The sequence below is a fragment of the Patagioenas fasciata genome, chromosome 9, assembly GCF_037038585.1.
Source record: "Patagioenas fasciata isolate bPatFas1 chromosome 9, bPatFas1.hap1, whole genome shotgun sequence".
NCBI lineage: Eukaryota > Metazoa > Chordata > Aves > Columbiformes > Columbidae > Patagioenas > Patagioenas fasciata.
Window position 1 is genome coordinate 26515049 of NC_092528.1, and position 23147 is coordinate 26538195.

The 23147-nt window shown below is 55.3% G+C and overlaps 1 protein-coding gene across 2 annotated transcripts; it reads left to right on the plus strand.

Moving 5' to 3' along the window:
• Positions 1–661: 661 nt before the first annotated feature.
• B3GNT7 (UDP-GlcNAc:betaGal beta-1,3-N-acetylglucosaminyltransferase 7) lies at positions 662–22774 on the plus strand. Of its 2 annotated transcripts, none has more exons than XM_071812714.1 (4): positions 662–749; positions 5014–5174; positions 11724–14890; positions 19242–22774. In XM_071812714.1, the coding sequence occupies exons 3-4, from the start codon at positions 14880–14882 to the stop codon at positions 20449–20451; spliced, it is 1221 nt and encodes a 406-aa protein (XP_071668815.1). In that variant the 5' UTR covers positions 662–749; positions 5014–5174; positions 11724–14879; the 3' UTR covers positions 20452–22774. The 2 variants fall into 2 exon arrangements, with proteins under 2 accessions (XP_071668815.1, XP_065700701.1); XM_065844629.2 differs by lacking the exons at positions 662–749; positions 5014–5174 and adding an exon at positions 10487–10802 and having other exon boundaries at positions 11724–11883; positions 12093–14890.
• The last annotated feature ends 373 nt before the right edge of the window (positions 22775–23147 follow it).

Below are 23147 nucleotides of genomic sequence, written 5' to 3' on the forward strand. Positions count from 1 at the left end.
GCCTCTCTGAAGAGCGTCCCTGCAGTTTCCTGTTGTGCTTCCTTCCCTCGCTCTAACGTTTTGTTTTGTTTGGGGGGGGTTTCCGTATTTTTTTCCTGCAAAGGGAATTATTCCGTAGGGCTGGATCATGTTTGGGCATTACAGAGGCAAAGGAGGCTTTGGAAGGGTGCTTGTCCCTGGCTAGAGCCCTCCAAAAACTGGCTGGATGTTTGGTGCCTGCTGGCTGTAAGCCCTTTCCTTCACCTGTACCACAGCCAATTCCTGCAGCGCAGACCTGATCCCAAAGAGATCCCAAAGGAGAAGGTTTCCATCTCTGTTATTATGCAGGAATCATCTTCTTTTTGGGCTGGGGATGATTAAAACTTCTCTTTAGTTTTACCTTCTGACACCAGTGCTTTAGGTAAAACCATTTCCTAATGAGAACAGTTTAGGACCTGTCAGCCTCTCAGGTGTCACAATGCCAACAGTGAGACCTCGATGCCTCCCAAACCATCCCTGAGCAATGGGGATGGGACCTCAGGTTTCCAGGTGAGCTGGCAGAATATTTTGCCTCTTTCTCACATCACCAGTTGTTGCTCTGGGCAAAGCAGCAAGTCCCAGGCTGCCTTATCTCCTGTGAAGCTGACTGGTCCTGCTGCCTGGCACGGTTACCGGCGCTGCCCACGTGTTTCTTCAAATGACCTTCCTCTGGGCTGTGAGTGTGGTTTGTACCGGGAGTACCCTGTCCTTGCCAGAAAATCAGCTCCTGGGTAAGTACGTCCTTGCTTAGGTGAGTTGGAGATGATGGAGGGGGTGTTATTGCCATGAGCGGAGGGGCATGTTGTGGGGTAACCCTGGAGGCAGCTCAGCCCACACAGCCACTCACTCACTGCCCCCCACAGTGGGATAGGGAGAGAAAAGCAAGGGTAAAAGTGAGAAAACTCATGGACTGAGATAAAGGCGGTTTAATAGGTAAAGCAAAAGCTGTGTGCAGCAGCAAAGCAAAATTAGGAATTCATTCGCTGCTTCCATGGGCAGCCATTTTCAGGAAAGCTGGCACATTTACTTCATCATGCATAAATGTTGCTTGGGAAGACAGACACCATAACTCCTTCTTTCCCCCAGTTTTTATTGCTGAGCACATCAGACGGTCTGGGATATCCCTTTGGGGTCAACTGTCCCAGCTGTGAACCCTCCCAGCTTCTTGTTCACCCCCCAGCCCACTCCCTTGCCGGACAGTGTGAGAAGCAGAGGTGGCCTTCACGCTGTGTAAGCAACAGCTCAAACATCCCTGCCTTATCAGTACTGTTTTGGTCACAAATCCAAAACACAGCCCCATACCAGCTACTATGGAGAAAATTAACTCTGTCCCAGCCACAGCCAGGATGGGGTACAATTGCGTTTGTTTGCATGGAGGTGGTGAGACCAGAGCACCCTGTGAGCAGAAGCACAGTCATAAAATCATAGAATGTCCTGAGTTGGAAGGGACCCACAAGGATCATTGAGTCCAACTCCTGTCCCTGCACAGGACACCCCACAGTCCACACCATGTGCCAGAGGATGTTGTCCAGTCTCTTCTTGAACGCTGTCAGGCCTGGGGCTGTGACACCTCCCTGGGGAGCCTGTTCCAGTGTCCAGCACCTCTGGGTGAAGAACCTTTTGGAGCCCGGCTGTGCCCCAGAGGAACTGGGTGGGTGGCAGCAGGGGCTGGCGTGGGGTTGGCACCCAGTGACCAGGCACAGCTCACAGGGTAGAAATGGGGGTTTCCTTAACACTTGTGAGGGCATCTGAGAGGATGTTCTATACAGCCCTGGCAGGAGGGAGGGCTGTTGGTCATCTGCTCCATCTCCAGGCAGCTCCCACCAGGTGCCCATAAAGCCCCCGTTTGGACAGGGGGCAAGGTTACCCAAGGCACCAGGGATGGGGGTCTTTGTGCAGGACTCTGCATAAGGCTTTTCCCCCAACACCACCACTCTGTTGGTCATTATCTTGTGCACCGAGGCTGGATTAAAGAGGAAAACCACACTAGGAGGTGATGCTCCCCTTCTGCCACTTCAGCAAAGGTTTCTGCTACTGCAGCAGCTCTTCCAAGTCAGGCTGTCACTGCCCGACTGTGCCTGAGCTGTTGCAGGCTCCTTTTCAGCCCTAAGGAGCAAGATAACAGTTTTTTAATCAATAAGAACTTTTCTTCTGTGTCTTGTCATGAATTGAGGCAATAAAGCAGCAACTGCCCCAGGTATCCTGCTGCTATGCCCAACTTTCTGTGCAGGCTTGTGCTCTGAAGCAAAACGAAGGGCAAAGCAAAGAAGCTAAGAGCTGTGGTTTGGTAACGTAACACCAGACGGTAAGAAAGCTGTGATTCAGCCTGTTTTATTACCCAGTGGCACTTTTTTGTGTCGATTTTCTTACAGCAGCTCAAATCTGGAGTTTAACCTGCACACCTCTAAGCGTATTGGCACCAATTAGTTTCTGTTAGGCTCCTAACCGTGGACAAGGTCATACGATAATCTAAGTGCATTGAATCAATATGAAACTGAGGTTGTTCCTGACAAGGTAAGAATCAGGAATGGAAACTTTACCACCACACCCACTTTCAGACCTCCTTGAACATCACAAAGAAGTTGAGAAATACCTTTGTGGCTCCAGTGCTGGGTGGTTGTCTCAAATGTAAATGCAGCAGCTTAAAAGTGTCTCCTTATTTTAACTCCTTCCAGCCTGAGAGGGTTTTGCACCTGTCTCAGGTAGATGGGGGGACGGCCAGAGGCATTGGAGGGGAGATGTGGGGCTGGAGTGTGGGCGGCTGGGATCGGGCAGGGTTGTGGGCAGGAGTGCCGCAAAAATGCGGAGAGTGAGTTTTGTGGATAGTCCTGCTTTAATCATTATTTAATCTGAGGTTTCCATTTATCATTGGTAGGGGTGGCCCTTGTGATCCCTTGGTGTTGTCACATAGGGTAACAGGGTTTGTGCAGGTGAAGGTGTGAGGGTTGCCCTGCACATGGGAAGGGTGTAGATGGGAACACCAGAGCTGGGAGCCCTGTCATGGTGCGCTGGGGGGGCTGCAGCCTGAGGTGGCCTGGAAACTTAAAATGTTAAGACGATCAGTACTAGCTTGTGCTTATTTTCTTTTCCAGGCACAGTTTGAAGCTGGTATTTGTGACCCTGAGGGCTAGAAATAGATTTTGTTTGTCAGGACAACTGCATGTGTCCCCCACTCGTGTGCTTCAGAGGGAGGTGAGAGGGGACTAGCTCCTATTTCCTATTAGTTTCACAGTGAAATCGCAAAACCTTTGGTCCTGCATCTACATAAACTTGGCGCATGCTGTACCTGCATCAGCCAAGAGCTGTTACATGGGATCTGACATTCCCTCCACATCCACTGCACCCCATACCAAAGATTGGGCCTCCATAAACCCAGGCCAGGTTTTCCTTTGTTATGCCACCCACAGCTAATGGGGTGCAACGTACTGGTGCAACACAATGCCAGGTCACCTCCTTGCAGGGACTAATGCATGTCCCCTTTGCTCCCTGCCTGAATTTTATGTTTTTCGGCCACACTGTTTTATGCCAGCAGCATCTGGTCAGGTTTCTGTTGCTTCAGTGTGTTTGCTGGGTGTTACTCAGGCAATTTATTCCGGCACGAAGGAGGGAGTGGGTTAGAGCAGGTTGGAGCTGTCTGGCCTGGCCATGCAGGAACCAGTGACAAGGAAAAGCTCCATACAGCGTATATTCTTCTGCCTCTCCCCTTCCTCCACACGTATGTGCAACAGTTGCTTTTCCAGATGATTGAGAAAAGGATCTCTGTAATCCCTGGGTTGTGAAATCTTTCCTGTGCAATCTACTCTAGGTGAAGCCGCTTTAGAAGTGGGTTGGACTAGGTGATCTCTAGAGGTCCCTTCCAACCCTAATCATTCCGTGGTTCTGTGAAATGTATTGGTGCTCCCTTTGCAAGCAAGGAGGGTAATTTTGCTGGCAGTGCGGTGGCTCTGCCAGAGGCTCTGCTGCTGAACGGCTGATCCCAAGGCTGATGGGAGCAGCGGAGATACCAGCCCTACCCCTGTGAGCGTAGGGCAGGCGCCTCTGGACCGCTCCGGTGGACTGGGACCCACCTGGGACGCAGGACCAGCCCAGGACGGAGCTGGCTGCAGGGACAGGGCTCCCCGCTCCCTTCCCACCCCAGCACCCCCTGCCCTGCACAGCTGGGACCTGGGAAATGTACTCTGTCCCTTTCCCCAGTTCTGCAACACTGGGCTTGGGAAGGGGTCATAGGATCCATCCCCCCGCTCCACAGCAAACCAGGTGATGGTGGAAGGACAGACAGGAGGGAGTGGGGAAAAAGCTTTGCCTGGTGTTGTTTCTGCCACAGCCCAATGCAGCAGCGATGCAGCCGTGCTCACTGCTGTGATGTGCAGGGTGCGGGTGAAAAGCCACATCCTTCCCCTGCGCTGGGGCTGTGGAACCATTGCCTGGGTCCCAGGGCTCTCTGGCTGCTGGTCCTGGTCTCCACATACCAGCGGCTTGAGCTGGTGTCCAGCAACCTGGCTACTGGGTGACCTTTCCCAGGTTAAGCACAGCTTGCAAAACCCTCATCCTTCTCTATAGGCCTATAAAATACAACTTTGTTTGTTGTGTCAAACGTTTCACTGGAGACAGGAGCTGAGGAGGGACCTCAGGGCTCCTGAAACCTGGCAAACACCCAGAGGGCGGCTGCGATGCACATCTCAGCCCTTCAGATACCACGTTCCTCCAGGCAAGATTTTTGAGATTTCTTCTCTCTGTCCTGGCTTCTGGTAGAGAACAAACAAGCCCGAGTCCTTGGGCGGCATCCTTCTGCTGTCCCCTCCAAGGAGCGATGCCTGGGCGACAGCGGAGCCTCCTCAGAGAGTCGGTGACAAACCCTGTCTGGAGGTTCCTCTCAAGCCTGGCAACCTGCCTCTTGTGGGTTTTCACAGTCAGGGTTGTCGGTTTTTCCCCTTTTTTCTTAGCCCCGTTCTTCAGCCCAGAGCTGAGCTTGATGCTGGTCCATGTACTCCACAGATGTGAACTGCTGCAGCTGCAACATCATCGGGGACCTGCGATGCTGCCCGGGGTGCGTGGGTCTGGTCTGCACTGAGAGCTGCCATGACGATGAACCCCTGCACAGACAGACACACGCGCGTTTCTGCCTCTGCCACAGAGGAGCTTGTGACTTTTTTCAGGTATTTTGGCAAACCAGATGGAAAATCATGGTCAAAAAAGGTGGTGCGGGCAAGAGGAAGGCAAGACAGGAGACACTTTCGCAGCCTTGTGCACAGGGGTTCCCACTGGGTTTGTGTGTCCCTGCTGTGTGGTCACAAGAGTTCACCTTTCTGTGTCCCTTGGGGTGTGTGCACCTTGCTGGAGAGGCTGTGACAGCCGAAAACCCCTGGTGCTGGGCTGTGGTAGGTGGGTAAGGCTCTTTTTGGGGTACATCTGAGCCCCACCCTCCCCTGCAACACCACACATGGACTTTCCCAGGCTCCAACACTTTACCTCAGGCCATGAGACTCAAGTCCCAAGGGAGGGTGACAAGTCCCTTTGCACAAGTAGGACCCAGTGGGGTGCAGGGGACAGTGTTGCCCGCAGGCATCGTGCCTCCAGCCCGCTCTCTGTGCAGCCCCGAGAACTCCTGCAAACGGCTTTTCCAGCAGCTCCTTCCATGGCGGATTTTGCAGCGTTTCCAGGCAAAGGGGTGGTTTGTACAGCGGTGACCACCCTGCTGCCAGCCGGGGCACAGAGGAGCCCCTTCTGTGCCGCCATCCCCGCAGAGCAGACAGAGCCCGGCTGTTGGTTGGAGAAAGTTTGGTAGTTTGGTGAAGGCAGGAAAAGGCTCCTGGCAGGTTTCATCTGTTGGAGCCAAGAACAGTCCTGTTAGGCGCTTGTGATCCTTTTTGCTTTTTCTTCTCCAATATATCTATTTATTATTTTTCTTACGCTGCTGGCCGTTGCTCAAAGGGATTGGTGCTGCGAGTCCGTCCCAGCCAGCTGACCGCTTGCTTGCTCGCGCCCCATCCCGGCCCCCAGCGCTGGGCAGGGCTTCGGCTCCGGCGCCGTGAAAGCCGCTTTCTGAGCGAGGGCGCGGATGTCCCCCTTGGCCGGGAGCCTGTGCCGGCAGCGGGTGCTGGGGGGGCTCGGCACGCCGGCGCTGGGAAGACTGGGGCAGTGTTCGGGGCCGAGGGCTGCTGAAAGGGCTCAGTGTGTGCTGAGCGTGAGTCACCCGGGCTGCATGGCAGCTGGGAGGAGAGCGGCAGAGCTGCTGCAGCAGGGGCCGGCGCCCCAGGAAAAGGCAGTTAAATTAATATTATTAGCGTGGAGTGGAAGCAGAAGGATCTGAGGAAAGAGGGAGAATGGGAGGCAGCGGTTCCAGGGGTTTGAGGGCCCGTCACGCACCTGGGGGTGTGTTTGGGGTCAGGGATGGGAGCGGGGAGGGATGGGTCCGTCTGTCCCCGCAGCTATCATGGAATCATTGGGTTGGAAGAGACCCTCAGGATCATTGAGGCCAACCATAACCTAACCCTAGCACTAAACCATGTCCCTAAGAACCTCGTCTAAACGCCTTTTAAATCCCTCCAGGGATGGTGACTCCACCACTTCCTTGGACAGCCTGTTCCTATGTCACTTAACCTTCATGAGGCTCTGGGTGTCAGACTGAAATGAAGTCTGGGAGAGCCCTGGAAAGCTTTGTGGGGTCCTGAAGGCAGGGACCTGTCTTGTGTCTCCCTTCGGTGCCCCGTGTGCCAGTTTGCAGGGCTGCTGCTCCACCCCGGCTGGTGCCAAACAGCCCTGGAGCCGCTGGTTTTCTGTGCCCGTAGCTCAGGCTTGGTCTGGCTGCGTGTTTCCCGCTCTGGCCGATACACACCCAGGCGGCTGCCGGGCTGTGCCAGCCCCTTACGCATCCTGAGCATCAGCTCTGGGTCTCCAGGGATGTCACCTGCGGTGGCAGACCCAGGAGGCAGCTTTTCCACTCCTGGAGCAGGGGACATTGCTGGTGGCTCAGTGCCAGCCCCTGCATGACATGTGGCTTCCTGGTGACATCCCAGCTAGGATGTCAGGGTCTGGCTGCACGTGACATGAGAAGCAGGGAGAGTTTTCTGGTTTAGATTGAACACAAACCTGTGTGGGAAGGTCTGGGTCCATCTCAGAAGCACACAGACTTATGCATGGGGGTGCCAGCACCCAGAGAGGTCCCCCATGAGGTGTCTGGGGGGTTAGCTGAGTCCTACTGTCTTCCAGAGGCATTTTGTGCTCGGGTAGGACACCAGCATGTGTGGAAGAGAAGAGTAGATGCCCCTTAAGGTTCAGCTTGCCCCATCCTCAAGCCCACAGCCACTGAGGACAGCAGGAGGCTGGGACTGGTGCAAAAAGTGCTCCAGAGGTGGTTGATCAGGAGATGCGTCCTAAGCAGATGTGCTTTTTAATGGGGTTTTAGCTGACTGAACTGCAAAGGAGCTGATCTTTGCTGGAAAGTCACATTGGGGACATTTCCCTCTAGCACAAGTAAGAGCGGCCCAAAAGCACAGGGTCTCCCCAGCGAAGCAAATGAGGAGGGCAGCAGATGGCCCTGGGCAGTGTGGCCACATTTCTGTGCCTCCAACGCTGCACAAAACCACTCCAGAGGCTGGGAATAGTCAGTTTACTGGCTGCTGTCCCAGGGCCAGTTCCTCCACCACACCTCTGGTCCATTGATCCTTGGGGCCCCATAGCCGACCTCTGCAGCCGTGTGCCCGGTGCTGGCACCGCCAGCTGCTGCCAAAGAGTGTCCCTGCCATCCTGCTCTTCCTGCGCCATCCAGCTCTCCATCCTTCACCACCTCTCCCTAATGCTGGACAGATCTTTAAGGCTTTGGGCCCGCGGAAGTGACCCCTAAGGGTGTTGCTGCTTTGTTCTGTTGTCACCAGTGGGAGCAGTAGGATGAAGGAGAAGTAAAACATTATGGGCAGCATGAGGTGGTGATACAAATGGGCTGGAAGGACCCACGAGAGCCATCATTTTGGCCCTCCACCCTGTGGCAGGATCTGGTTTCCCACGTGAGGCAGGGATCAACCCAGCAGCAGCGTCTGGGGCCTCCCCACGCCGAGACACCAGAAACGCCAGAGCCGCAGCAGAACCATCGGCCCGACGGACGGCTGTAGCCACAACCTGCTGTGAATCAGGGCAGGAGCTGGATCTGTGCATTAACTCACTTGCCATGGCAGCCCACAGCATGACTTCACCGTCGGGTGAACATCCCACCATGGAAACCAAACCTCAGGAATGCAGCTGGGTGTGCCGGCTCTCTTCTGCTCTCCCAAGGGCTCTTGCATGGCTAAAATGCTCCCAGGCTAGCAAATTGCTGTTGCTGTCTCTCCCACCCATGGGCTGGGGAGAGATGCCCATGCAAGGGCCGTACCCTGTGCTGAGTGCTGCCCTCCCTTCTTGCACACATAGAAGCAAAGTGCTTTGCTGTGGCATTAATCCAGCAGCCCCAGCCAAGGGCGAGAAAATCCATGGCCGTGTGCCCTCCTTCTCCCTCTCTCCATCTCTTGCTGGAGATGGACCCACCAGTGGCTGTAGCAGGGACCAGGCTTTGGCACAGGCGATGAGCAGCAGCGGAGCGATGATTAACGGCGAGCAGAGCAGCAGGGCCAGGGATGTCTGAGTCGCCTCTGCCTCTCTCCTAAGGCCAAAAAAGGCTAACGTGAGTGTTTCCGCATCGGCCGGGCCGGGAGGGGGCCCGGCCGGAGCTCAGGGTCCCAGCAGGCGTGTGCTGTGCCAGGACTGTATGTTTTTCCACTCGGGCTGGAGAGGGGCTGCAGGCAGCAGCCAGGCTCAGGTGACTCCTTGAACCGCCCTTTCCATCTGACTCATGAGAGACGTTGCGAGCGCTCTCCTGCCCAACGGAAAGCACGTCGCCTCGCAGCAGCTCGTGGCTTCTGGGTCTGTGCCAGCCGCGCAGGCAGCAGGGCTTCCCGGGGCTGCCAGCGCAGCACAGCACAGCGCGCCCGTGCCCCGAGCCCCGTCCTTCCCCGGCTGGAGCTGGCGCCTGACCGCGACTCCGAGTTCAGCCTGTGCCCGTGGTTGGCTCTGCGGCACAGCTGGGGCTGAGCAGGACAGGTCTGTGGTCCCTGTGGTGGGCAGGAGCAGCTCTGTGGGGCCATGGGTTTCAGTGCTGACTGCTGGTGTGACATTGCTTTTCCAACCCTCCAACCTGGGGACTTCGCCCTCTTGGTTCTCTCTCTTCCACATTTGCTCTTTTGGAGTGTCCAGGATGTGAGTGGTCCCCTCCGGCAGCAGGACGGGTCCTTTCCCTTCCCTCCCAGAGCCAAGCGCTCCAATATCCTCCTCCCTCCTTTCTGAATCTGGGCAGAATGACATGTCTCTCTTCTTAACCCCACATTTCCATCCCTGTAGGCTTTCTCCATCCTGCCTGGATGCCATCCTGCGATGGATTCATAGCAAAAACCTAGACCTTGGTGCTTTCTACATGAGACTGAACTGAGTAGAGACAAAGGGAAACTGAGGCACACTGGGCTAAGCACTTCTCGCAGAGGCATGCTGGGCTAGGAGGGACAAGCCATGGCCTCTGGCTCACTGTGCCCAGCACAAGGCTGTTTCCATCAAGCTGCAGAGACAGCCCCACAAGCCATCTGCTCCCCCCATGCCCGCTGCTGGAGCTGCAGCATCAGGCTCCCCCTGCTCCTTTTGGAAGGGAAATGTTTTCCCTTTCCCCTCCCTCCCCTGCTCACCAGCGTGAGTCCGGTTTCCCCCAGGCGCTGCCGCCAAGCGCCTCTGGAACCACTGGAAAAAGCATAAAAGCCCTGGGCAAGGCTGTGGGGAGGGTTACTCGCAGTCACAGCTGGATCCAGCTGCTGATTTAAAGCAACAGCACAGCCACACCGTGCTCCCCAGGAGACCCAGGCATTCCCAGGGTGCAAATATCCCAAATAATGCAACTGTGGGCTCCATGTCCGCTCACCGAGCACCGCGGCCTTGCGGGGTGGCCCAGAGGCAGCTTGGGGACCCCTGAGCAGGGGGTCTGGCCCAGCCATCGCCCTGCAAAGCAACTTCCACTCGTCCCCCATTTCTGGAAGAAATAATGCAAATCCGAGGGGATATGACTCTGAGCAGGGCAGCAGACATTGCATTTGGCTGTGGCTCAGGTCGTTTCAGCAGCCTCCAGTGTTTCGGGGTGAGCTGCGGAGGCTGATGGAGCGGGAGGCAGAGTCCGGCTTTGAGAAGGCAGAAACCTCTTCCCGCCTTCCACCTACGGCCCCGCTCTGGTGAGCTGCTGGGACAGGAATCTCCACAGGGCCCTGGAGTTAATGTATAAAATAATCCACCCCGTGCTGTGGGTCTGGTTTATGGCCCTGTTAACAATGGGTGAGTGGAGGAAACTTTCTAGGGAGGTGGCTGTCCCTCCTGACATCTCACGTCAGACCCGGATGGTACATGACATCTGCCCCAGCTTCCAAGCTCAGCAATCAACCAGTGTAATAATTAATCCTAACTGCCCAAGGGCGCTTTCTGTGGGCAAGGACTGGGGCAGAGGCTTTGCCTGCGCCCGGGTGTAGCCCGCAATGTCCCACGTGGGAGCAGCAGTGGTGGGCAGCTGTCCGGGGCTTACTCTACCTGTTGGAACAGCCCAAGGTGCTTAGAAAATGAATGTGCAATGAGAAATGGACGTTCCCCATCCTATTGCATCCAGGATGTTTGCCTGCAAGTGCGTGCAAAGTTCTGACGTGGTGTAGGTCTGACCCAGCTAAACAAACAGAGACCTCAGCGGGATGCCGCAGCCTCGGTCTCCCTCGCTGCTCCGGGATATGTTGCAGGTGAGTGGTTTAATGAAGAAAGAGCTATAAATGTGACCACCCTGTGCTGCTGGTGTCGGGTCAGGCTGAGTACTTGGTCCTGCTCCAGGTGCTCAGAGGTTTGGGAAGGAGAGGGTTGGTCTGGGTGTCCCCACAGGTCACAGGGCGACGGGACCTTGTCTTGTGTGGGAAACCCAGCGTGGAGACAGCAGTGCTGACACGAGCGGTCAGGAGGCGTGAGAGTTGCCAGGAGAAAAGATGAGACTTTTTTCTCGTCATGTGTGTATAATTTGCAAGAACAGAGAGAAATCAGAATAAAATACAGACCAGAAAAAAAAAAACTTGTAGCAAAGAAATGCAGGCAGCTTTTCCCAGTGAAACAAAACCCAAACCATTGGTGGGAAAACATTGGCTGGGTCAACCTGCCACAAGCCAGTCTTCTGGGATTACATAAACTTCAGAAAAAAAAGCTCACTTCTTTCTTTGTACTTACATTTTTTTTATAAAACATTTAAATTCAGGTCTGCTTTGAAATGAAAAGAGGCTTCTTGAAACAAAAAAAATCGTTGTGGTTTGCTTTGAGAACATCTAAACGAACCACTTTGGCATCACTCGGTTCTTGTCCTTTCCGTGTGCCCCAGACAATGCCCCGCAGCCCCATTAGATGCCAGCTCCAAAGACTTGTGTCCCCACCAGTTGTTTGTCACGATCTCCAGAGGTGACACCGGGAAGGATGCCTGGGTGGGAGGTGAGCCTGTGGCACTGGTACTGACTGTCCCCAAATGGGTCCTCAGAGCCAGTGGCTGTGTTGGTGGCTGCTGTCTGGAAGAAGCCAATGTCACCCTGGCCATGACTGGGGTGTCACCTGGGAAAGTTCATGCATTACTTTCCCTTCTGCCTCCTTGCACAATGCATAATATGTCAGACTGTTATTTCTTGCAGGTCCCCTGCCAGCTCTCATGGAACCATGGTGGCTCAGCACGCCTTGGAATGTCATCGGTGTTGTGCAAGACGAAGGAGCTGGGCTTTCCCATGTCGAGCAGTCCCTGGCACCCAAGAGCCTTTCTCCAGACACCCACAGCTCTGCGCTGCTGCCAAAAAGGTGCCCATTGCCTCCAAACTTCAGTCTAATGGCTTAGCCCTAAGAAATAAGGATACTGAGTGCTGCACTGAGGGAGGGGCAGGGTGAGGGATCCGGCCGATCGCTGAAGGCAGGGGCAGCGGAATGGCCGGGATCTGCTGGTGGTGCAGTGATGCTGCCCTTGGCTCCACTCTTGGGCAAACAAAAAAATTCAGGTTTTGCATTTTCAGGTTTCGCCCTTCCAGGTGTCACTCTCAGCAGAGGGTTGTGGCTTCTGAGGTAAAACCTGTTCTTGCTGGGAAATGGAAAGAGGTAAGGAGATGATGTGTGGAGGAAGACTTTTTGAAAGAAAAATGCTTTCAGTTTGGTTTTAGCCTTCTGCTGCCTTTGTGCTTTCCCAGGGTGAAACCGGAGGGCATGAAAACTTGGGTTTGTTCTAAACTTTTCTATGTGATGATGTAACAAATGTAAACAACACTGCTTTGTCTGAAGATTCAGCCTTGAAACAGGAGCCAGTGGTGCCTAGGACAGCGATGGTCTCTCTAGCCCCAGACCCGACACTGATTATTTAATGAACATCAGCAGTGAAGCTTTGCACAGCCATGCCCCCCCAGGCCTGCAGCGCTCCCAGGCAGCGGGACGTGGGGGAGGTGGGAGCGGGGTCTGCCTGCGCAGAGCGGGTTATTTGAGCCAAAACCCCGCGCAGCAGCACAGGAGCATCCGGGAAGTCCCCGTGCTGGCGGCTCTGCCGCTTCCCTGCATGGAAGTGTCCGCCGGCGAGGCGGGAGCCCGGGGCAGGGCTGGCGGAGCTCCCTGCCGCCAGGAGCCCTGGGCGCCCCGGGCAGAGCCACTCGGTGCCGGAGCAGCACAGCCTCGGGCACGCTGCACCACGCCGGCCCTGGGCTTGCCAGCTGGATGTGCTGGGCGATCCAGAGCACTCCAGCAGCATCACACGCCCACAGCAGCTGGGCATCCTCTGCGGCTGCAGCAGCCGCTCCAGGGCTGTGGTTTGGGTTTTGCTCCGGCACCCCGTGGCAGGAATGCTGCTGTTCCTGTCCCAGGGTGCGTTGCAAGGAGGGGATGGTGGTTGAGCTTTCGGGGCTTTGCTGTTTGCATCCCTTTGTGCTTGTTTGTGAGGTGGGGTCCCCCTCGCCCCGCTGTGCAGAGTGGGGTGAATTCCTGGTCGTGGACTGGTGTGCACCCACCATTCCTGTGCTACAGGGATGAGGTGAATCCTTCTTTTATCTGACTCCGGTTGAGCTGCTGCTCAGTGTGAATCTTTAAAATGCCCTGACACTTTCTCTGTGCACCTCACAGCCATGACTTTCTCAGGTCAGGAGTTCAGCAGATACAAACTTTCCTGCATGCAGTGGGAACAAACTAAAGAGAAATCAGAGGAGGTGTGCAGGGACCTTTGGTGGTGATAAGGTTGTGCTGCAGAGCTGGCACAGCCTGTTTGGTCAATGTTTCCCGGGGAGCTTTCACAGCCCCCAGAATGTGGAGCTGCAGGGCATCTGCTGAGCTGCTGTGGTGGGAAAGTGATAAGCTGAGATAAGGAGAAGCCAGTCTGGGGAAAACAATGCAATTTTCCTCCTCAAACTGAGCTCGACTTGGGGGCTTCTTGCAGTGGGGCCAAATGCTGTTTGAGTAGCAGAGGTTGCATGGGTCTCACCACGTGTCCAGCGTCAGAACAGAAGAGCCTTTCCCATGACAAGTGCAGTGTGTCTGGGGACTGTGGGAGAGCCTGACCCTCGGCACTTGTGCAAAATGCAGAGGGGTTGGTGGGGAAAAGGTCTGCGATATCTCTGCTGGGCAGAAAAGTAAATATCCCAAAGGATTTCCTGCAGGCTTTTCAGCCTGGCTTCGTGGTTGATACAAGCAGCTGGTAGTGTTGGCTGGACAGCAAAAAGGGAGACATCTGAAATGATGGGAGCTGATTTTCACAGCTGTTAAAGGCCCTCAAATGAAATGCTATGTTTAAGAGGAATGGAAGGTCTTAAATCTGCTTCTCAATGGGCAATGAGCTGTAGCAAGGATGCTGCAGAAAAACTGATCTAAATCAGGGCTGAAGGAAGAGTTCGGAAGGACACCTCACCTGCCTGTGGTGCTGGAAGAAATTTGACCTATGAGACAGGTCCTGACATGCCGAGCAGGCACCTTCCTGCTGCAGTCACCCTTACCTTTGGCTCCCTGCAGCCCCAGATGAGGTGTGGGTCCCAGGAGACGTGTGGGTCCTGGGCAGAGCATGGTTGCCTGGTGAGGCGGGAGTGAGGCAGAGTGTTGGTCCCTGACAAGACATGGAGCCCGAGTGGAATATGGGTCCTGGGAGAAATGTGTGTCCCAAGCAAGGTGTGCCTCCCAGGAGAGGGGCTGCAGGATCCCAAACCACACTGAACACAGAGACAAAGCTGGGATCTCAGCATCCCTGTGAGAAACTGGGGATGGGCCCCAGCTCCCTTTTGGGGTTCATCCCAAAGTAAGCAGAACAGACCCACATTCCTTCCTCAGAAATCAAATCCCAGCTGCCAGAATCACCTCTCCTGGTGAGCACTGGAATCTTCTTCCCATGACTTTGCAGTTAACAGCTATGGGGCAGGGCTAACACACCCCAGAGTGGGCGCTGTGCCTGGGGTGCTGAAGACCCTGCAGCGTGCTGGGGTGGGATCCCCAGTCTGCTGATGGGTGAGTGTCCCATCAGCAGCGCGCCAAGGGGGGGGTCCCAGGGGAAAGTGTAGGGTGTCACCCTTAAACCCCTGCGTCCACTTTCCCTGCCAGCACTGGGGAGCTCTCCGCCCGCTGGTGCCGCTGGGGGCGGGGGGCAGAGGGGCAGGGCAAGAGTTAACCTACCTGCTCTGCCATCCCTTTTGGCTCCACCTCGGAGAGCGAGGGGAGGGAAAAGGGAAAAGTAGGAAAAGAGGAAAAAAAAACAGAAGAGGAGGAGGAAGAGGGCAGAGAGAAGCGCCGGACCGCGGGCAGCCCGGCCAGCAGCGGAGCGACCGCCCCGTCCCACTCCCAGCATGTTCCAGTGGTGAGTGACTGGCGGGGAGCGGGGACCCCCAACCCCACTCTTGTCCCGTCCGATACCCTCTGTCCCCTGCCCTTCGCTCCCGCGTCCTGCCCGGACCCCTTTTGCAACGGGTCCCTGCCGAGGGGTTCCCCGTTCCCCTCCTCACCGGCTCCCTTCCGAAGGGTCCCCATCCCACCGAGTGTCTCCCGAGGGGTGCCCCGGGAGCGGCTGACTGGGAAAGGGCTGCTTGGCTGGGGACGTTGCGGATGGGAAAGGGACAAAGGACGGCGTCTGTCCCCTGTCCGTCTGTCCCCGTCCCGGGAGCGCCGCTCGCCCCAGCCGCAGCTCTGCAGAGAGCTCCCGGGGGGGGTCCTCGCCCGTCATCCCCGGGCCGGGAAACCCCGGGAACGGGTTTTTGGGGTGTCCGCTTCCAGCGCAAAGCTCGTCCGGCCCCGGGGACACCGGGCAGGGCTGGCTGTCGGTCCCGCTGCCCACCCCGGGGCTGCCCGTCCCCGCAAAGGGCTGGTTCGGGTGGCAGGGCCGGGGAGAGCGGGGTCGTGGGGAGCAGCCAGATATACCCGTCCCACGGCAGAGCCAGCCTGGGGCCAGATGCCCACTGGGGGAAACATCCACCTTTTGCCTTTTCCCAAACTCTGTGTTTTTGCCGCGTTGTGTTTAAACCAGACATCTTCTATAAGAAGGGGATGTGTCCCCAGACAGCTCAGGATTGGGGACAACTGTCGTGAGTTGGGGCTCTGCTTGCACCCAGCCGGGGTGGGCTGATTTTGGAGACATTTGGGTGCTTTCCAATTTGGAGACATTTAGGTACTAGGAGCATCTGCTCCTAGATGAGGTCCCGCTCTCCCAAACCCTTGGCACTGCCAACAGAAAGGGCTCTATATTCTATATGGCAGTGCCTCCCCGGCTCAGTGACTGCATCTAATTGAGGAGCCAGAAAAATCCAAATAAATAGATAGCCCTGGCCGATAAAAGAGGTTTTCATTGCGGATCAAAAGTGGCTGTGTGCCTCTCCGGGGACGGAGAGTCCCAGTCTCCTGTGGCCTCGCCTGCCCCACAGCATCACCACCTGAAAGAGAAACTGCCCACCTCTAATTTGGGGGATTATATTTAACCACCCGGGGCACAGCAGTGGCCTGGCCGTCTCACAAGGCAGCTTTTCAGCTTTTCCTGGTGGAGAAAAGGGAGGAGGAGGAGCAGGCAGGGACCTTTTCAAAGCTCTCTCGATGGCACCGACACGGCCGTTGGGGCAGCTGGTCCCGGTTGGCACCGGTGGGAGCTCCGCTGGGACGGGCACGGGTTGTTGCTGTCCCCGGATGCCCCAGGGTTTTGGGGACACTGGTGGGGCCAGGCTGGGGGTTGTGCCCCAGACCAGAGTGCTGGGGCTCAGCAGGGTGATTTCTCTGTGGAGGCGGTGAACCCAAAGCACCTACCTAGTCTCCTGCAAAGCAGTGGTTCTTAGGCTCTCCAGAGACCACAATCTTTTTTCTCCAAAGTACTTTCCATCTGAGGAGACCACAGAGCAGAAAGACTCAAGATCAGAAAAGGTGTGCACGCGATTATCACTCTTTTGCTGCCCCAAATCCTTGGTTTGGTGTGGGAATTGCCTGCGGTTGTGGCTCAGGGTCCCCCCGGTCCCCATCGCTTTCCTGCCAGTGGAGGAACAGGGTTTCTTCAGGGCAGAACCTGGTGGTGCCCCCGTAGTTTGCGGAGTCAGACCCATAGGAAAAATCCCAAATAGGTTTTTGTGAAAAAGCAAAAACTGTACTGGTGAGAGCTGGGAAGTGGTGTCCGCTGAAGGAAGGAGAAATAAGTTTCTGTGCTGTTGTGCAATACCTCACCGATATACCTAGCTGTACCCAGGCTGTTCCACCTCTTAGTAGAAGATGGAGCTATTCCCTCACCCCCAGGATAGTGTCTTCTGCCCGAGCTGAAGTAAAAGGCAGCGACTCAAGGAGGGTAATGGGGGTGAGTGGCTCCATGCGGCTCCTGCCTATGGCAGAGCCTCCCCAGGCTGGAACATGTCCGTGCCAGTTAGCGACAGCCCTACTTATGCAAATTGTTGAAATTATATCAGTAATTCCCTGCCTGCGGTTTCTGGGGAACCTCTGGGCATCCTTCAAGGTGGGTATGTTATCACGTTGTCCTTGTGGTGGTGGGGAGTGCAAGGATGGGGTGGGAGCAGGGCTGGGCTCTCAGGATGGGTTTGGGGCAACTGGGGTTACTATACAAGGGTGACTGGCTTTATTTCTGCTCAGTGCCAGGTACTGATGACAGGTTTTACACGTTGCTTCGCTGTGCAGGGGTTAAAGTTGCTGCTTTATCAGACCCAAGGGTTTCTAGGAACAACCTCAGAGCTGTGCGGCCAGGCTGGAGAGGGTTAAGGGAATGGTGAGATCTAATCAGAACTGCTCCCTCATCAGTCGCAGATGAGTGGCCACATATAAAACCGGATGGGGAATATCTATCCATTTACCCGTAATTACTTATTTCCACCCTTGCTCTCACAGTCCACGCTGGCGATCACAGTTTTCCCACGTAAACATGGGTCTGAAAAGTTCTTTGTACTTGAGGGTGAAGCCGGAGACAGGAGCTCCCGAAAGATCCTGGTTCCCCCGTTCCCGTTTGGGGCTCCTGCATTTCAGGGTGGCCAGAGTCCCCTAGTGCAATGCTGTCCCCTGCTCTCGGGGTGCCCCACCGAGCAGGTGCTTTGGTACAGCCTGTGCCCCAAAACTCCAGCAGCTTCCTGGTGGTCCTGATCACAGTCTGGTCCCCAGGGCCAGGAGAGTGTCAAGGTTTTGGTTTTTTATTCTATCTGGAAATTACTTGGGTTGAAAGTCTCAGATTTCAACCCCGAGCTCCTTCTCTGTATTGTCCAAAAGTGAAGGTGTCATCTGCCAGGTAGAGACACTCTTGGATCTTTCTGGCTCTAATGGGGAGGGGGAAGCTGAGGGGCTGTCCCCAGTGGGTGGCACCTAGACTGGGACATGCTTCTGTCACCAAATGCACAGGTGTAGGAGAGCTGTGAGACTGGTGCCACATCCTCCTCCTTCGGCTCCCAAACTGAGGTCCCCTATACCTGCTGGCAGGGAAAGGGGCTCTGGGGGCCCCCAAGCACCTCAGATGTCCCCTCAGCGCAGGAGCGGCTGGAGATGGGGCTGCCCTTGGGATGCTGTTAGGACACCGGTGGGCACGTGGAGCCCAGCCGTCACACCAGTGCCCGCTGCACATCTGCATGGGGACATGGCCCGAGGCAGCTGGAGCAAGCAGGGCTGAGACGGGAGGAAATTGGTGCAGATGTGCCAGCTGTGGAGGGGAGCTCGGAGGCAACACGGTGCAGATGGGCAGAGCGGGCAGCTCCTCTCCTCCATGGCAGCAGGGGGAGAGATGCACCTTTAACTGCATGGAAAAGCAGGTTGGGGGTATTTGGTGCATCAGTAACCTCTGGGTGCAGCCTTCCCGCTGTCCCAAGGACCACAGGAGGGTCCCTCCCAAGCCCCCGGTGAGCTCCAGGGTTTGTCCCAGGAGCCATCAGCTTCCCAGGTGATGGGTCTGCAGCGGGGAGGTGGGCTGACCCTACAAGGGGCTTGTTTTGATCTACCACCCCCAGTCCCCCCAGATCCTGGCCATGCAGGTATGATTGGCTGCAGGTTGGGAAAAATCTGCTCCCAAACTTGAGATCTGCAGTGGTGCAAATCCCCAGCGGTGCATCCACCATCCTTATCCTTACATCACAAATGACAACTTTTTTTGTCCCAATCTGCCATTGTGAAATGAAACAGCAATGCCTGTTCCGTGCTGATTTTCCATGGTCTTCCCGGCTCCTGTTTCTCACTGTTGTATAACCTGTGATGCCAGTTTAGAGCCACAGGCAGTAGGTCTGTGTTTTGGAGCTAGGGCTTCTGTGGAAAAGACAATTCCCTTCTGCTCTTGTCCTAAATGGCAACTTCCAGGTGGCTGAAACACAGCTTTTCCTTGGGACTTTCCTTCAAAACAGCTGCTTTTCTGAAGCTCTCATCCTGACTTCATCTCTCTTGCTCAACCCGTTTTCTTGTTTCCCGTGAACACTTCCTGGCAAACCTGGGGTCACCAGGTGACACTGCAGTCACCTGCCACGTGCCTTATGCCTGTCCCTGTGGTTAAGTGTGGCCCCAGAGCTGCCCCACAAGTGGGATGCAGGTGGGAAGAGCATGCGTGGACATGTCCCACAGCTCTTCCCACAAGGTTGCTGCCCATTCGGATGGTAATGGGACACAGATTATGAGCATCCTGTGACCTCTCCAGGAGGTGCTTTTGCAGACAAACCGCTCACCTGTAGTTTCCTCTCCATAACCCCCGTGTCTCGTCCCTTTAGGAAGAAGACCATCTACAAAACAGGCTGCCTGTCCTTCTTGCTGGTGATCACAGTGATGGTGCTGCAACGGGGAATGGCGCCCAGCCAGTTCATGCAGGGCCAGCAGCAAAAAGAGCTGACCCTGCTGGAGCCCCTGAAAATGCAGAAGAGAGACAACGACAACACATTCTCCATGACCAGCACTTTCTGGAAGAGCAAGAAGGAGAAAGCTCCTCTGAAGGAGGAGGAGAGTGTGACGGCAAAGCAAGTGAAATCCTGGGATGTCACCACTACCAACTGCTCCGCCAACCAGAATTTCAGCAAGATGGACTGGTTCAAAGGGATGGAGCCCAACTTCCAGCAGTTCCTGCTCTATCGGCACTGCCGCTACTTCCCCATGCTGATCAACCACCCCGAGAAATGCAGCGGGGACGTCTACCTGCTCATCGTGGTCAAGTCTATCATCACACAGCACGACCGCCGTGAGGCCATCCGGAGGACCTGGGGCCAGGAGAAGGAGGTGGATGGCAAGAAGATCAGGGTGCTGTTCTTACTGGGCATCGCCTCCAAGGAGGAGGAGAGAGCCAACTACCAGAAACTGCTGGATTATGAGAACCACATCTATGGGGACATCTTGCAGTGGGATTTCCTAGACAGCTTCTTCAACCTCACCCTCAAAGAGGTCCATTTCCTGAAGTGGTTGAACATCTACTGTGACAACGTCCGCTTCATCTTCAAAGGTGACGACGATGTGTTTGTGAGTCCCAGCAACATCCTGGAGTTCCTGGAGGACAAGAGGGAGGGAGAGGACCTCTTTGTGGGGGATGTCCTCTACAAGGCCAGGCCAATTCGGAAGAAGGAGAACAAATACTACATCCCCAGCGCTCTCTACAGCAAAAACAACTACCCACCTTATGCAGGAGGTGGGGGCTTCGTCATGGATGGGCCCCTGGCCAAGAAGCTGCACAAGGCCTCAGAGACGCTGGAGCTGTACCCCATCGACGACGTCTTCCTAGGGATGTGCTTGGAGGTCCTCAAAGTATCACCTGTTGGGCACGAGGGCTTTAAAACTTTTGGCATTGTGAAGAACAAGAACAGCAAGATGAACAAGGAGCCGTGTTTTTACCGGGGTATGTTGGTGGTTCATAAACTGCTGCCTCCGGAGTTGCTGCAAATGTGGGACTTGGTCCATAGTAACTTGACGTGCTCAAGAAAACTCAATGTCCTTTAGCCCAGTCTCTCTGGAGAGCTGGGACTGGAGGGGCTGGACGACTGATCCCTGCTCTGGGATGGGATGAGCCTCTGCTGGTGGCACTAAAGTCCTTCAGGGGCATCTCCCTCCGGGGCAAGGCGGGCAGAGACATTGCGCTCACGGACAGGGTTTGTGATTGATAGTGTTTGTTCCTGTACTGTAATGTGGTTCACTCATCTCCAGCTGGGTTGGGGGTTGTTGAAAAGAGGAAAAAAAAAAAACAAAAAAAAAAAAGAAAAAGAAAAAACGAATCTAGCACAAAATGAAGAGAGAGAGAGAGGGCAGAGGGGTCTGTGCCCTGCTTTAGGTACTACCTCCACCAGAGTGATGAACAGCGGGGTGGGGGAAGGCAGGGAGGAATGTGACACAGGCATTTTTTGGACATTTGCAGGGTCTGGCTATCCAGGGAAGCCACTCCAAGGGAGCTAAGTGGTTTTGAAGTATGTGAGGCCCCAGGACTTAAAAGTCAAGGGGATTTTATTTGTTATCTCATCTCAAATTTCTCCTACGTGCAAGATTTTAATGACGTTGAACCTGTGCGCATTGGGTTCAGCCCTGCCAAAGTCCTCTCTGTGTCCCCACCATGCGGCTGGGGAAAGGTCCTCTCCCCGTTACAACTGCTGGGTTTCAGCTGGGCAGTCAGGGGATTTGGGGTCTTTGTTGCCTATAGATGGACCCAGACGATGGTGGCTCCCAGCACCAGCCCGGGCTGTGCTTGGTTCCTCAGCTGCACTGTGCGTGCACTCAGAGGAATGCAAGCAGCCAAAATTCCTCAGGGATTTGTTCCTTCTGGCAGGAAAGGACGGGACCGGCTGCCCTTGCCCACGGCCAAGGAAGCAACAGAGAAACTTGGTTGTCCCCAGCTGGAGCAGCCCAGGGGTTTATCATACCTGGGACCCAGCTTAGGTCACAGGGGTTTGGTGCTGGGACACCCTCCCCTTGCATCAGGTCTGCTCTGGTGGGGTTGTTTTGGAGGGGACAACAGCCCCCAGAGACCCTGCACATGCCCATGTTGGACTCAGCCCCAGTTTTGCAGCAAGCGTGATGCTCCAGGGCAGGTTGGAGAGCACTGATCCCACCCTGGCACGCAGAGCAGGGTCCAAGGCTGGTGTTACGCGCCACGTCTGCTGCTCTCAGGATTGTTGCAGTGCTTGTTTTGACAGGATGATGCCGAGGAACACGACAGGGAGCAGTATCATGAGACATGACCCTTTTTCTTCGGGCCGAAAGGGCCACTGGAGCTGGAGTGCAGCCCCGAGCCAGCTGCCGTGATGGAAAACCCCTGATGCAGAGACGCGTGGCCACGCCGGGGCCACAGATGCTCTTCAGCCGCTGATTGAAGGCGTGAAAAATGCCACAGGCGTGTTCAAAGCCACCTGTGTGCACGGTCCCCGACATGCCAGCCCATGGGCTCTGCACACGCTGATGTCCCCGTACACAGGGCTTGCACCCTCAGGTGTCCCTGCACAAGGGTGGACACACAGCACCCCCAGCCCCGCTCCCGCTGTGAAACACGGACACGTGCTCTCGCTCTCTCTCCCTCTCTGGTGCCAGATATTGAAAGGAAAAAATTTTTACTACCTCAAAGGTCCCCCTGTGCAGTGCCTTTTTATTTTCCCCCCTTTCCTTTTCTTAATGTGTTCTGGAAATGGGCCTGTTTCATTTACTCCGAGTCTGTGTGTTCCCCAGGTTAGAAAACAAACAAAAAAAAGGGCATAAACCAGCCAAAAAAGACACCCTTGTGCCAAGCTACACCGCTTCTCAGCAAATGTCCCTCATCTGCTCAGACAAGATGTAAATTTGAAAAGCGGGGAGAGAACGACCTCGTTGCTGCCCTGGGCTCGGCCGCTGGTGACAGGGCCGGTGACAATACTGTGAGGTTTTGTTTTCTGAGGCACCCAGTGGCACCGTGTCCCTGGGGCAAGTGCCACCAGTGCCGGGCAGAGCCCCAAGGGCATTTTCAGTCCTTGCTGGGCTGAGGCGGCACACACGCTCCTTCACTTTCCTGTCCCCTCCTTCCTTCCAATGGGACAATGTTCAGAAATACTTTCCACATTGACACCTCTGTAGTTTATGTCAGGTACATTAGGCTGTATGTTTATCCTACATGCAGGGACAGCTCTCGCTCTCCATAGCAATGTGTACATTGAGCCAGGGCTGCATGCAGAAATCTCTCCATGTCGCTCTTCACCTGGTGGGACCTGTACAGAGAAACCCTGTAGATTGGTGAATATTCCAGTTTCTAAATAAAGGTTGAAAGAAGGAGAAGAAAAAAAGAATAACAGAACAAACAAGAAGCAAACCCTCACCTTGTATCATTGCTAGCGGGTTTCTGCTGGTAATGGGTTCCAGTGGCCAAGCTGCTGCTCGGAGCGGGCGTTTGGGGCTGTGGCTGCTGTGCTTGGCTTGGCACGGTTCCTTGTGGAGCCTGACATGGTGTTTAACACAGGCCAGTGGATTTTTTTTCCTCTGTTCCATACACTCGTCCAGCTGCACTTCAAACCCAGGTAAACTTCAGGTCGCCCTGGCACCCTGCAGCAATGCGCTCCATACCTCACCTTTGGGAAGAGCTGCTTCGGCAGGTTTGGAAACTCACCTGTTTTGTGGAGCACCCTCTCCTCACGTTGAAGGAGATCTCCACCTTGCTGTCCCCACCAACCTCTCCATGGCAGGAC